This window comes from Schistocerca nitens, chromosome 5, assembly GCF_023898315.1.
Source record: "Schistocerca nitens isolate TAMUIC-IGC-003100 chromosome 5, iqSchNite1.1, whole genome shotgun sequence".
In the NCBI taxonomy this organism is placed as follows: Eukaryota; Metazoa; Arthropoda; class Insecta; order Orthoptera; family Acrididae; genus Schistocerca; species Schistocerca nitens.
The window spans coordinates 714,516,710-714,533,173 of NC_064618.1; the positions used below are offsets into that span (position 1 = coordinate 714,516,710).

General features: G+C 44.7%; 1 protein-coding gene across 1 annotated transcript in view; it reads left to right on the plus strand.

Annotated features, from left to right (window-relative positions):
- The window catches only part of LOC126260678 (papilin), a 267,188-nt gene that overhangs the window by 190,429 nt on the left and 60,295 nt on the right, over nucleotides 1-16,464 (plus strand). Inside the window, exon 7 of the mRNA XM_049958012.1 lies at nucleotides 5,115-5,238. Coding sequence (XP_049813969.1) covers nucleotides 5,115-5,238 — 124 coding nt within the window. The remainder of the gene's footprint in view (nucleotides 1-5,114; nucleotides 5,239-16,464) is intronic.

Sequence of the window (16,464 nt, forward strand, 5' to 3'; positions counted from 1 at the left end):
CAACCAAATCAAGTGCAATCACAACTGTACGAGAATTATATTTTTAATTTACTCGTTATTTCTTTGAAAAAGTGTGGTATATTTTCTGATTTAAGCAGTAAGAAAAGACTGTAAGCACCTGATAACCAACATATTCCTCTTGAACGGAAACGTTCTCTTTACACCTGCAGTGGAAGTTACTTAACCGGATTGCGCGGCCCCTTCTGCCAGAGGTTCGAGTATTCCAACGGGCTTGGGTGTGAATGTTGTCCTTATCATACGTTAGTTTAAAGTTAGTTTAAGTAGTGTGTAAGTCTAGGGACCGATGACCTCAGCAGTTTGATCCCTTAGGAATTCACACGCCTTTGAAGTGACGTTAAGAGAGAGCAATAATCTCTCTTTTTGTATTAAGTGATTTTTGATTGTAGAACACAAGTGAAGTTGTCCAAACGTTTGTGTTTGAAATTATTAATTACCTTACAACTGTTGATCTACATTGCTGTCCTTACGTTATAATCCTTGCGTTATGTGAGAAATGGCAGTTGCAAAATTTCCAAAGAACATTAAACTAATCTAAAAAAATAATTGATTCATGCCTGAGTTTATTACGATTATAAGTCACATTACATAAATGCAGCCGCGTGCGACAAATTTCTGAAACTTTCTAAATTCCGTCTCTCTTAAAGTTTTGAGAATTAGCTCTTCTCCATCGCTTTACTGAAGTTATGTTCAGAAAGAATTATTTTTCCCGAAACTTGCTCATTTGTTTGTTCATCCTCTTTAACTTATTTTTGAAAGGTTCCATTCATTTTAAAAAGGGGCTGCTGGTGATAATGAAGCATCCGTTTTCATATTTCCAATGTGTGACAGTACAGGGCTCATACGTTACGGCGAGATGAGCTAAAAGATTGACAAGAAATTCTTCCGTGAATAAAAGGGCCTCCACGACCAGAAGAAGCAGAAATTATGCCCCCATTATTAGAATGACCAGTGAACAGCCGTTTACAGAATTATAGGAAAACTACACTCCTGGAAATGGAAAAAAGAACACATTGACACCGGTGTGTCAGACCCACCATACTTGCTCCGGACACTGCGAGAGGGCTGTACAAGCAATGATCACACGCACGGCACAGCGGACACACCAGGAACCGCGGTGTTGGCCGTCGAATGGCGCTAGCTGCGCAGCATTTGTGCACCGCCGCCGTCAGTGTCAGCCAGTTTGCCGTGGCATACGGAGCTCCATCGCAGTCTTTAACACTGGTAGCATGCCGCGACAGCGTGGACGTGAACCGTATGTGCAGTTGACGGACTTTGAGCGAGGGCGTATAGTGGGCATGCGGGAGGCCGGGTGGACGTACCGCCGAATTGCTCAACACGTGGGGCGTGGGGTCTCCACAGTACATCGATGTTGTCGTCAGTGGTCGGCGGAAGGTGCACGTGCCCGTCGAACTGGGACCGGACCGCAGCGACGCACGGATGCACGCCAAGACCGTAGGATCCTACGCAGTGCCGTAGGGGACCGCACCGCCACTTCCCAGCAAATTAGGGACACTGTTGCTCCTGGGGTATCGGCGAGGACCATTCGCAACCGTCTCCATGAAGCTGGGCTACGGTCCCGCACGCCGTTAGGCCGTCTTCCGCTCACGCCCCAACATCGTGCAGCCCGCCTCCAGTGGTGTCGCGACAGGCGTGAATGGAGGGACGAATGGAGACGTGTCGTCTTCAGCGATGAGAGTCGCTTCTGCCTTGGTGCCAATGATGGTCGTATGCGTGTTTGGCGCCGTGCAGGTGAGCGCCACAATCAGGACTGCATACGACCGAGGCACACAGGGCCAACACGCGGCATCATGGTGTGGGGAGCGATCTCCTACACTGGCCGTACACCACTGGTGATCGTCGAGGGGACACTGAATAGTGCACGGTACATCCAAACCGTCATCGAACCCATCGTTCTACCATTCCTAGACCGGCAAGGGAACTTGCTGTTCCAACAGGACAATGCTCGTCCGCATGTATCCCGTGCCACCCAACGTGCTCTAGAAGGTGTAAGTCAACTACCCTGGCCAGCAAGATTTCCGGATCTGTCCCCCATTGAGCATGTTTGGGACTGGATGAAGCGTCGTCTCACGCGGTCTGCACGTCCAGCACGAACGCTGGTCCAACTGAGGCGCCAGGTGGAAATGGAATGGCAAGCCGTTCCACAGGACTACATCCAGCATCTCTACGATCGTCTCCATGGGAGAATAGCAGCCTGCATTGCTGCGAAAGGTGGATATACACTGTACTAGTGCCGACATTGTGCATGCTCTGTTGCCTGTGTCTATGTGCCTGTGGTTCTGTCAGTGTGATCATGTGATGTATCTGACCCCAGGAATGTGTCAATAAAGTTTCCCCTTCCTGGGACAATGAATTCACGGTGTTCTTATTTCAATTTCCAGGAGTGTAGTTACTAAATAACCTTAAATATCTTTGAAAGTTTACGACAAAAACCTCATTTGTAAGTTCCATATCCGCGGTAACCGTTAGACAAGGATCGTATGACATACTCTTAGGAAAAAAAAAAAAAAAACCAATCTTCAGAAGGAATGGTAACCGAGTCGAGCATTTCGGATGAGCTACACAGAATTCCTGGAAGAAATTGTACATTATCACCCCCCCCCCCCCCTGCCCCTTCATCATATGGGAGCCAAAAATTAGTGCTTTACAAAATTAACAGTTTCAGTAGTTATACCGAAATGCGTAATACGTAAGAGCTGTGTGTGTGTGTGTGTGTGTGAAAGCATTTGTTCACCGTGTGTCTAACGGGTGAATCAACTAAGCTACTAGTCTGAAGTATTCCTGGAATATCTTCTGGTAAACCTTCCGGGATGTAAGGTCGTGGTCCATGAAACTCTTCAGCCCCTAACATTTCGTCAAGAGCTGCGCTGGACATCTTCAGAGGGGTGTTTCTCCTCCGGTGAGCCTTGCCGACTGACGGGTCGGACGTCTGAAAGCGACTTATATATCGTAGAAAGTGGGCGTGACCAGAGTTGCACGTGATATGCAGAGACAATCTTAGTCAGAGATAAAACTTAACTATCGATCGTAATCTCGTCACGGATAAAAACTGTCTAGCAATTCTGTACTGTCCAAATATCACTAAGTTTCATGGTCTCTTCTTTCCGATTAAAATTATCCCTATGTTTATATATTTCAATGGCTTCTCTACAAAGCCGTGGGTAATAGTTCGTCGTCGAAGATAAAATTTTTGTTTCGGAAAACTTCACTTGAAGATTTCCTAACTGAAAAGCGTGTTCTGCTACAGCCGATTTATCTGTTTTTCCTAATCGGCAAAGACTTCTGTGTTCTTTTAACCGTGTATTTACGCTTCTTTTTGTTGTTCCTATATAAACTTTACCACATGTACACGGAATTTTATATACGCCACTGGCTGAGAGAGGAGCGCGTTTATCTTTTACAGTCCGGAGAACATGACAAATTTTCTTCGCTGGTATAAAACCAGGTCTAATATCATGTTTACTTAAAATCTTTCCAATCTGATCCGTTACTTTCTTCATAAAAGGGAGAGAGACTGTATTCTTTCATCGTTTTTCGGGCTTGTCCTTAGGCTTTTTGTTGTTTGGGTGCAGAATTCTGCTTACTTCTTTCTTTGAGTAGCCATTTTTCTCAAAAGCGTGCTTCAGATGTTTTAATTCGACGTCTCGTTGACAGAGCCAGACGGATTAGCACGCCGGAGTATCTAGACGTCGAATTAAAACATCTGAAGCACGCTTTTGAGAAAAATGGCTACTCAAAGAAAGAAGTAAGCAGAATTCTGCACCCAAACAACAAAAAGCCTAAGAACAAGCCCGAAAAACGATGGAAGAATACAGTCTCTCTCCCTTTTATAAAGAAAGTAACGGATCAGATTGGAAAGATTTTAAGTAAACATGATATTAGACCTGTTTTTAGACCAACGAAGAAAATTTGTCATGTTCTCCGGTCTGTAAAAGATAAACGCTCTCCTCTATCAGCCAGTGGCGTGTATAAAATTCCGTGTAAATTTGGTAAAGTTTATATAGGAACAACAAAAAGAAGCGTAAATACACGGTTAAAAGAACACCGAAGTCTTTGCCGATTAGGAAAAACAGATAAATCGGCTGTAGCAGAACACGCTTTTCAGTTAGGAAATCATCAAGTGAAGTTTTCCGAAACAAAAATTTTATCTTCGACGACGAACTACTACCCAAGGCTTTGAAGAGAAACAATTGAAATATATAAACATAGGGATAATTTCAATCGGAAAGAAGAGACCACGAAACTTAGTGATATTTGGACAGTAGCACTACAGAATTGCTAGACAGTTTTTATCCGTGACGAGATTACGATCGATAGTTAAATTTTATCTCTGACAAATATTATCTCTGCATATCACGTGCAACTCTGGTCACGCCCACTTTCTACGATATATAAGTCGCTCTCAGACGTCCGACCCGTCAGTCGGCAAGACTCACCGGAGGAGAAACACCCCTCTGAAGATGTCCAGCGCAGCTCTTGACGAAACGTAAGGAGCTGAAGAGTTTCGTGGACCACGACCTTACACCCCGGAAGGTTTACCAGAATATATGTCATCCGGTCGTGAATGCCTTCATACTATATTCCTGGAATCTTTTAGTGTATCGTAAATCAATTTTCACTTGGATTAATTATGAGAAAGTCGTCACTAAACGACATGTAATCTCCTTCCAAAGGTATTTTAATCACAGAATTCTTAAATGGAACTAGCAGCTGTTAGTATTGCTGTCCGTACTAAATTTTTCATCCCACGACTGAAACACTTTCCTTTACGTCATTGTTTCTCCGATTTATAGAAAGAACAGTAGGATCGCAGGGTTGCATCCCTGTCTTGCAACCTTACAGTTATCACCCTTATTCACTTAGTTTAACGTTTCTATTAGGAGGCACAATGCCACTCGAAAAACTTTTTAAGATGTTACTCGCCAAACTTACATATGAGATGCATGAAAGAGAATTTAATTCCACTGGCTGATAAAATCACATATTTTAATTTTCAAATATCCTCCTAGTCCATACAGGTGAAAGTAGTATGATAATGGATTAACTGAGTTCCGTCCTCTTTTTTTCGTGGTCAGGCTGCACGGAGACCACACGGTGCGCAGCTACCTGGACTGCCGCTGGGTGAGCACCAACATCCTGAGGAGGAACTCCCTGGACACGCCCCAGGACGCTGACGTCGTCATTGGATACCTGTTCATGGTAAGCACCACCATCTTTAGAGAACGCCCAAGATGCGACGTTTACATCTCTACACTTCTGTTTCTCTCCTAGGCGACAAGAAACCTCTCACGTAAAATTACAGTCCTACAGTCATCGAAAAATGTCAACCAAAATCAATTATAATTCTCAAACGTAAGTGAATCATCAATTTCGTATAACTGTTCTATGCTGGCAGTAATGTGGGTTCCACCTGCAAAAATAATATGAAAATCTTATTTGAATATCACAATTTGAACTCAATAAATAATTTTCCAACATGGGTAGACAAGGACAGCATAACCTAAACTAATAATATTTTCTTCAGTGAAGCTCACAGCAAGGAAATAACTGTATACCTGGCAACAAATACTCTATCTGATCATGTTGCACAGTTAGGATAAGTATGTCAGTGACTTAGAGTGTGGATATTACTCATTGAAAATTAGTTAGAAGAATTAATGAGACCAAAACTGAATAGAAGCTGAAGCAATGACTTTAAATTTTGGTCAAAGCTGGGACTTGAACCCAGGTTTCCTGCATACTAGACAGATGTGCTACGACTGTAGCATTGTGACTACCACAGTTGCATGGGCTACCTAAATCCAATGCCTTCCATAATACGAACTTCAATTCAAGACTTCAGCCCACTCTCCCTTTTCATATGTCTCCGAAAAAATGTAATTTCATCAGATCAATAGATCTGAGGTAGAGGCGGGATCTTCCCAATACGTGCAAAGTTGGGGTGCCATTCCAATGTGATGATGTCAGAAAGGGTAAATGGGCCGAAGGTTTCAACTGAAGTGTTTCTTGGGGAGGGCATTGGACTTAGGCAGTCAATGCAGCTCTGGCAGCCATAACCCTACGTTTGTGTGCAGCCTAGCACATCTGCCTGGTAAGCAGAAGACCCGGATTCAAGTCCTGGCCATGCATAAATTCAAATTCACGGCTTCAGATTTTCGCGCTGCACTATTTTTTCTGTACACTGGTTTACTTTGGTTAATTGTATGTGCTGAAATATGTTGTTGCAAACAAATGAGATTAATTATTATTGTACTGGAACTGGTTTCTTACTAAACGAACACTGTTTTGTTACTGTAACTCAGTAGAATGCACAACATATCCATCTATGCTACAACTACCGTAAAAATGTTCTGATATTATTTCTGTTATCAAAAATATTGAAGTTACCGGACGCAATACTTAAAGAACCTCAAACTTAGGAGTGGATTTTATCATCAACATTAATTATTAGTCAGTACCACGGCTAAAAGTAGAGAATGAGACTATCATTATTAACCAGAAAATAATTTTTCTATAAATTTTACCAGTCCAGAATTTTTGCATAGTAAGATTTCCTTTCACCGCTTATTGCGGTATGACTGCCCTTGTTATCAGATTTGAATCTGCCGCGGCGGCGGCTCGCTCCACCGTGTCGCAGCTGTGCACCAGGAACACTACTTAAAAAGCTGAAAATGTCTTAAATAAATGGGTAAAACACCAGGCAAGCTTTCTAATAATAACACGCGAGTTCTCATTAAATAACTATATTTAAAACTCGATTAATAACAAGTCCACACACCTTTCTTTATAATCAGCACATAATGGCGTCCTGCTTACGGTCTTGACAAATGAAAGCTACCAATGCGTTAAAAATAGCGCCACAGGTTCCTCCTCTCTACGTGAATCCAAGAAGACGACAACGAAATTATTGAAACTTCCTGGCAGATTAAAACTGTGTGCCCGATCGAGACTCGAACTCGTGACCTTTGCCTTTCACGGGCAAGTGCTCTACCAAGCTTATAACGTTTCCTGGTATAACATGCTTTTTAACCATGCAATTACAATTTTATTTATATGTAGACACTGATTACGTCTGTGGTCTCTGAATAATAATAGAATAGAGAAGGAGAGCTTCTGTAAAGTTTGGAAGGTAGGAGACGAGGTACTGGCAGAAGTAAAGCTGTGAATACCGGTCGTGAGTCGTGCTGCGGTAGCTCTGTTGGTAGAGCACTTGCCCGCGAAAGGCAAAGGTCCCGAGTTCGAGTCTCGATCGGGCACACAGTTTTAATCTGCCAGGAAGTTTCATATCAGCGCACACTCCGCTGCAGAGTGAAATCTCATTAACGAAATTATTGTTCTTACACTACTATTTATACAATGGCTGATTGTCATGAAATCTCTGAGTTTTTCATTACTAATTCTTTTCTGTGGCGGTTTCACAACTCGCCGACGCAGATATTATTTCACAAATCCAGTACTTAATCCTTTACAAATACAAAATATAACAGAATTGTTTCTATTCTATTATTATTCAGAGACCACAGACGTAATCAGTGTCTATATAAAAATACAATTGTAATTGCATAGTTAAAAAGCATGTTTTACCAGGAAACGTTATAAGCTTGTGTACTTATCGGTGATAAAGTCGAGACTCATATGTCTCTGGAGAAATGTAATTCATTCAGGCTCCAGAACAAATGCTTCTAAGAACAGTTAGCAGGAGATGACATGAGATGATATTCATAATAAAACAAATGCCAAAATTAAATTAAATATTTTCCATGATAAATTAATGTAATTATTTGATAATAGCTTTCCGAATATGCTAATCAGAAAGGACATCAAACAGCCATGCAAAAAGCAATTGATTTTTAGAGGGATTAAAATATGCACCTTGTAAAGGGAGAAGGGAAATTTATCTATTGAAAAGAGCAAGTGAATGTCTTGCAGCAGTTGATCACTACAAAAACTACACAGACTACCAAGAAGAGATATTAAAAAATCGAGTAACATTCACATTATGTCAGAAATGAGACTCCAGTCTATATGTAATGTACTAATATTAAGGATAAAACAACTATCTACATAGCAGGATAACGTCCGTATTCAGTTGAACTTAAGGGCAATAAATGGTAAGTCACAGATAGCAAATTTGATTAATTATAATTTCTTACGTACAGTAGAAAATATAGGGACGAACAGTTAAAGAGAAAAATAGCAGTAGGATGTTGAAACAGCAACTCTCATAAAATTTTATCATACCCATTTACCACCAGAATTTCCTTCTGAAATTAAGAAAATTATAGATTCTGTCATAAATAATAATCCATCTGCATTTGATTTGGATTTCCAACATAATACAAAGGACTACCTCCCATTTAATAAGTGCCGTCTTTTCTGAAAATTGTAACGCATTACTAAGGACATTTTTCCAGAGAGATTGAGATACGCCATTGTTAAACCCTTCTTCAAGAAAAGTGTTAGAAGAGATTTCAGTAACTAACCCGTTTCATTACTCACATCACTTTTCAAAAGTTTTGAGATGGCAATGTATTCTCAAGTTGTATGCTACCTGATCAACAATAAGATCATCAGTAAATCATGTTTGGGATGCCAGAAGGTTTGCTCGAAAGAGGCTGACGTTTACCTGTGCGCTAACCAAATATTGCAAGCATTAAAAAGCTAAATAGCTTCGGTTAGTATCAGTCTAAGGCATTTGACTCAGTGAATCACTATATTCTAATTTAACAGGTTCTTTTGGCAACTGATAGTGTAGCAAATCAATGGGTAATGTCATATCTAATTAAAAATGCAGACTGTTGTACTTCATAAGTCATCCAACAAAAGCAGGGAGATTCTTCTGACTATGGAGAAGTCACTTACGGGATACCACAAGGCTCTGTGGGAAACGCCAGAAGAACATCTGAGAGTGCACGGTGAAACGCAGCATTGTTCTGTGGCAACGAGAGCACGGATAATCTGTTTTACTGTTCTTACTCTTCTTTTTTACTACTTAGATTCTTCAGTTGATTGGTGTTTGAGCTTTAATAAATAAAAAGTCATTGCCTGATTACTTCGTTGGACCTCTTTAGCAGACACAGATAAGCTGTACATCGCTAAAGTGGTGACCAGTATAGCATACTGAATTCCGTTGTACACGAACAAATGCAGCACCGTTCTGTATCGTCAACCGCAGAGTCGGCGCATCCGCGCGACACATAGAGTACTACGGATCGGCGCGATGCTTTGTTGAAACACATCGAAGATTTACGATAAGACATAGAAAACCAGGAAAATGTTGCGTTGAACTCTTCTATTGTATTAAGGAACACCCGTTCGGTGGATAACAGTATCAAGATGAAGATACCTCCACCACGTTCATTCCTGAAATAGAAATATTAAAAAAAGTAGGAAGATTTTTCTGTTTAACGAAAGTGACAAAAAGCAGATTCCAGAGTACTTGACGGCTCAACACAAAAGTTTTGTCTCAAGTACAGGTAGTGCTGAGAATCAGTGGACAAAGCTCAAAACCATCATACAATATGCATTAGATGAGTATGTGCCAAGCAAGATCGTAAGAGATGAAGAAGAGCCACCGTGGTACAACAACCGAGTTAGAAAACTGCTGCGGAAGCAAAGGGAACTTCACAGCAAACATAAACATAGCCAAAGCCTTGCAGACAAACCAAAATTACGTGAAGCGAAATGTTGTGTGAGGAGGGCTATGCGGGAGGCGTTCAATGAATTCGAAACTAAAGTTCTATGTACTGATTTGGCAGAAAATCCTAAGAATTTTGGTCTTACGCCAAGCGGTAGGTGGATCAAAACAAAATGTCCAGACACTCTGTGACCAAAATGGTACTGAAACGGAGGCTGACAGACAAAAGGCCGAAATACTAAATGTATTTTTCCAAAGCTGTTTCACAGAGGAAGACTGCACTGTAGTTCCCTCTCTAGATTGACGCACAGAAGACAAAATGGAAAACATCGAAATAGACGACAGAGGGATAGAGAAACAATTAAAATCGCAGAAAGGAGGAAAGGCCGCTGGACCAGATGGGATACCAGTTCGATTTTACACAGAGTACGCGAAGGAACTTGCCCCCCTTCTTGCAGCGGTGTACCGTAGGTCTCTAGAAAAGCGTAGCGTTCCAAAGGATTGGAAAAGGGCACAGGTCATCCCCGTTTTCAAGAAGGGACGTCGAACAGATGTGCAGAACTATAGACCAATATCTCCAACGTCGATCAATTGTAGAATTTTGGAACACGTATTATGTTCGAAAATAATGACTTTACTGGAGACTAGAAATCTGTGGCAATCATCATGGGTTTCGAAAAAGATCAAGTGAAACCCAGCTCGCGCTATTCGTGCACGAGACTCAGAGGGCCATTGACACGGATTCGCAGGTAGATGCCGTGTTTCTTGACTTCCGCAAGGCGTTCGATACAGTTCCCCACGGTCGTTTAATGAACAAAGTAAGAGCATATGGACTATCGAACCAATTGTGTAATTGGAGTGAAGAGTTCCTAGAACACAGAACGCAGTATGTCAATCTCAATGGAGATTTCAGGTGGGCCACAGGGGAGTGTCGTGGAACCGTTGCTATTCACAATATACATAAATGACCTTGTGGATAACATCGGAAGTTCACCGAGGCTTTTTGCGGATGATTCTGTGGTGTATCGAGAGGTTGTATCAATGGAAAATTGTGTTGAAATGCAGGAGGATCTGCAACGAATTGACGCACGGTGCAGGAAGCGGCAATTGAATCTCAATGTAGACAAGTGTAATGTGCTGCGAATACATAGAAATAGAGATCATTTAGTTACAATATAGCAGGTCAGCAACTGGAAGCAGTTAATCCTGTGAATAATCTGGGAGTAGGCATTAGGAGTGATTTAAAATGGAATGATCATATAAAGTTGATCGTCGGTAAAGCAGATGCCAGACTGAGATTCATTGGAAGAATCCTTAGGAAATGCAATCTGAAAACAAAGGAAGTACACTTGTTCGCCCACTGATTGAATATTACTCACCAGTGTGGGATCCGTACCAGATAGGGTTGATAGAAGACGTAGAGAAGATCCAACGGAGAGCAGCGCGCTTCGTTACAGGATCATTTAGTAATCGCAAAAGCGTTACGGAGATGATAGATAAACTCCAGTGGAAGACTGCAGGAGAGACGCTCAGTAGCTCGGTACGGGCGTTTGTTGAAGTTTCGAGATCGTACCCTCACCGAGGAGTGAAGCAGTATATTGCTCCCTGCTACGTATATCTCGAGAAGATACCATAAGGATAAAATCAGAGAGATTAGAGCCCACACAGAGGCATAACGACAATCTTTCTTTCCACGAACAATACGAGACTGGAATAGAAGGGAGAGCCGATAGAGCTACTCAAAGTACCCTTCGCCACACACCGTCATGTGGCTTGCGGAGTATTGATGCAGATGTAGATCTGACTTTCCAGTACAACGGCGTTGTAAACGAAGGGACCAAATTTATCATCGCCGTTAGAGAACTTGGCGATAAAATACCAACGATTAGCGTAGATGTAATCCTCTGCCCACCCGCCACGCGGAAATATACACTTTTTAAACAGTTACAGCTGGAGCGGCTACATTGACGGTAGAACAAAATATTCAACAAGCACTACATGGTGAAAAGAGAGGAGTTAAGTCGCATTCGGAATTTTGGCGGCACCTGTGAAGCTTAGTCGACGACACCGAGTTTCCAGGTACTACACTACAACATGTGTGACGTGTACAGTTGACAGAGGGAGTTAGAACGGATGTGGCGCTTTCCGACGCACGCGATATTTCATCGTTGTTCTTACTAGACGACAAGGTCTATGCCTCGTTAAGCGCAGGGCGTAGGTCGTCTGTAACGGTCGAACGAAGCAGGACAGACGTCCAGCAGGCTGAACCGATACGACGACTCCATCAAACGGACGTTAACAACTGGACGAGCTACGAAATCACACTGACGGCTTACGGCATCAGATATCGACACTGCTCGGAGGTAAGGCAGGCAACACAGGAAGGACAAGGAAGATAGCAACGTGTCTACGGAGCGTATCTGTTGGTACCAACGTCGCTTCGGAAACAAGGCCATTCCGTGCACATCACCCTGCACTCACCCAAATGGCAACGCAGCCGGCGATAGGCGCCTCCAGTCGCGACTTCAAGCACCAGCGGCTACCACTGCGAGAGTTCAGTAATGACTTATGGAAAATGCCAAGACAGATTTAGTCCTCGGTTTCCAATAACGTTTACCAATGACTTTGGTGATTGCCGGTGTGTCGAACGCAATATTGGGTGCAAATTTCATGTTTCATTATGTAATTTAAGTAGCTATTGTTCGTCGAGCATCCGCCGGGGCACGCAGTGCATTAAAACCTTAGGACGAGGTTCTCTACATATGTTGCATGACAGACAGGTGGCGACGCCACACTTAGCGAACTGCAAATCCGTTCCGTGTGCGCAGACAGTAAAGCACAACACAGTCCCTCACAACAGGACTACATCCGGTCAACTAGTGTCTCAGCGCCCGCACTGTTAGCTCCTGATTGTTTCGCCGCAGCTAAGGCATAATTGGAAGAACTATTGAGCTCGGCAGTCGTCCGTAGATCCAACAACCCGTGGTCATCGCCACTTCATCTAGTAAAGAAGAAAGACGGGATCTTTAGACCATGTGGAGACTACCGGGCACTCAATACCCGTACGAAATGGTTCAAATGGCTCTGAGCACAATGGGACTGAACTTCTGACGTCATCAGTCCCCTACAACTTAGAACTACCTAAATCTTTCTAACCTAAGGACATCACACACGTCCATACTCGAGGCAGGATTCGGACCTGCGACCGTAGCGGTCGCGCGGTTCCAGACTGTAGCGCCTAGAACCGCTCGGCCACAATGCCGGCTAATACCCGTACCATTCCCGATAGCATTTACCGCCGGTATTTTACGCCCGCGCTTCCAGGCGCGACCTTGTTTATTGTCGTTGATTGTCGGAAAGCATACCACCAGATAGCGGTCGCACCTGCGAATATACCGAAGACGACAGTCGCGACACCATTCGGCTTATTCGAATATCTCCGTAGGCCGTTTTGTTTGAAAAATGCAGAGCAAGCTCGGCAAGAGTTTGTCGACGAAGCACGAAGAGTGCTTCGCATACCTCGATGACATACTTGCATTACCGGCGTCTGAGAGGTTACACGAATTGCATCTAAAGACGGTTTGCCAACGCATTGATGCATACGGCATTTCGGTCAACGAATCAAAGTATTTTCTTCGAAGAGGTTAGGCGCCGTAGTTGGGATACAAGTGACAGCAGCCCTTATCAGAACACTGAGGGACACACTTGCCATATTGCTCGCTCCGTCAGTTATCACCAACTACGCTGGTTCCTTAATGTCTATTGGTAACATCTGCCTAACGCGGCTGCCATCCAGGTATCTTTGTCGGAAGCACTAGATGGCAAGGACGCAGTGAGCAAACGATATTTGCAGTTGACACCAGAGATGTTAATAGCATTCTACACTCCTGAAAATTGAAATAAGAACACCGTGAATTCATTGTCCCAGGAAGGGGAAACTTTATTGACACATTCCTGGGGTCAGATACATCACATGATCACACTGATAGAACCACAGGCACATAGACACAGGCAACAGAGCATGCACAATGTCGGCACTAGTACAGTGTATATCCACCTTTCGCAGCAATGCAGGCTGCTATTCTCCCATGGAGACGATCGTAGAGATGCTGGATGTAGTCCTGTGGAACGGCTTGCCATGCCATTTCCACCTGGCGCCTCAGTTGGACCAGCGTTCGTGCTGGACGTGCAGACCGCGTGAGACGACGCTTCATCCAGTCCCAAACATGCTCAATGGGGGACAGATCCGGAGATCTTGCTGGCCAGGGTAGTTGACTTACACCTTCTAGAGCACGTTGGGTGGCACGGGATACATGTGGACGTGCATTGTCCTGTTGGAACAGCAAGTTCCCTTGCCGGTCTATGAATGGTAGAACGATGGGTTCGATGATGGTTTGGATGTACCGTGCACTATTCAGTGTCCCCTCGACGATCACCAGTGGTGTACGGCCAGTGTAGGAGATCGCTCCCCACATCATGATGCCGGGTGTAGGCCCTGTGTGCCTCGGTCGTATGCAGTCCTGATTGTGGCGCTCACCTGCACGGCGCCAAACACGCATACGACCGTCATTGGCACCAAGGCAGAAGCGACTCTCATCGCTGAAGCCGACACGTCTCCATTCGTCCCTCCATTCACGCCTGTCGCGACACCACTGGAGGCGGGCTGCACGATGGGGCGTGAGCGGAAGACGGCCTAACGGTGTGCGGGACCGTAGCCCAGCTTCATGGAGACGGTTGCGAATGGTCCTCGCCGATACCCCAGGAGCAACAGTGTCCCTAATTTGCTGGGAAGTGGCGGTGCGGTCCCCTACGGCACTGCGTAGGATCCTACGGTCTTGGCGTGCATCCGTGCGTCGCTGCGGTCCGGTCCCAGGTCGACGGGCACGTGCACCTTCCGCCGACCACTGGCGACAACATCGATGTACTGTGGAGACCTCACGCCCCACATGTTGAGCAATTCGGCGGTACGTCCACCCGGCCTCCCGCATGCCCACTATACGCCCTCGCTCAAAGTCCGTCAACTGCACATACGGTTCACGTCCACGCTGTCGCGGCATGCTACCAGTGTTAAAGACTGCGATGGAGCTCCGTATGCCACGGCAAACTGGCTGACACTGACGGCGGCGGTGCACAAATGCTGCGCAGCTAGCGCCATTCGACGGCCAACACCGCGGTTCCTGGTGTGTCCGCTGTGCCGTGCGTGTGATCATTGCTTGTACAGCCCTCTCGCAGTGTCCGGAGCAAGTATGGTGGGTCTGACACACCGGTGTCAATGTGTTCTTTTTTTCCATTTCCAGGAGTGTATAATATCAAGACGTGTCTACATCAGGCAATCATGTTGGCACACTCGGTTTCTCAGGCTCGACTGGTAATTGTTATGGATACAAGCCAGAAAGCCATTGCCGCATCTGTACACCAGCATGTCGAAGGCCACTAGCAGCCCCTGGGCTTCTTCTCCCGTAAGCTTACGCCGTAATAAGTTAAATGGAGCGCTTACGATAGGGACTTGCTGGAAATTTACGAAGCTGTCCGACACTTCCGGCCACAAGTGGAAGCCAGGCCGTTCACGGTTTTTACAGATCACAAGCCGATTACTTTCGCCTTCAGTAGGAATAAGGATGACTGCTCATCGTGACAGTTTAGACAACTTGAATTCATCACTCAATTCACGACAGACCTGCGGTATATGAAAGGAGCTAAGAACGTCGTGGCGGACTTCCTGCCTGGGTTGGAATCGATCTCTCAAGCTACTGACTAGAAGAACTTAGCTGCTGACTAAGAGACCGGCCAACAACTGGCCGATTTCCGTTGCGACGGTATATCCGGGTTACATCTGCGGCAGATGCAACCTGATGGTGAACTTTTCCGAGTTTGGTGCGACGTATTACAGGGAAAACCGAGACCTTTTGTGCCTGAGAGTTAGCGACGGCAATTATTTGACAGCATTCGTGGGCTGTCTCCTCCGGGAATAAACGCCAGCGTCAAACTGATGACGGACACACTCGTGTGGCCCAATATAAAGGTGGACTACCATAGTTGGGCAACAAATTAGATTGTCATAGGGCTAAGGTTGGCACAAAGCGATAGGAGACTTCCCACTTACCGCGCTGCGATTCAAACATGTGCACCTGGATGTTGTGGGACCCCTATTTCCGTTTGAAAGATACCGTTACCTCCTCAATACAGTGGACTGCTTCACCAGAAGGGCGAAGGCGATTCCATCATATCCACGGAAACGGTGGCACGGGTATTTCTTTCGTCGTGGATTGCACGCTTCGGCTGCCCTTTATATGTCAAACGAGTGGCGGCAATTCGAGTCAATGCAGTGGCGGCAATTCGAATCAATGCTGTTCTCAGAACAGGCCAATCCCTGAGGTTTCCACTACCATCAAATCACGGCTTACCACCCAACAAGCAATGGACTGGTGGAAAGCTGGCACAGAAAGAAGCGTTAATCTGCCACGCAAAATCTTGGTCGTTAGCTTTTCCACTGGTTTTGTTGGGTCTTCGTATAGCGTTAAAAACAGATTTAGGAGCATCCACTGCAGGATAGGTTTATGGTGAACCCTTACGACTGCCAGCAGAACTCTTCGCTGATCAAACCGGGGCACGACAGACCGAATTGTCTCATATAGTGCTAACAGTGCGCGAGCATATGGCCAGACGTCGCCCATTCACTGTCTCGAGACATGGGGCTGTAATTACGTTCGTGCAGAAAGACCTACAATGATGTTCACATGTGATGATACGGACGGACGCTGTCAAGTCATCGCTACAGCTCCATGTTC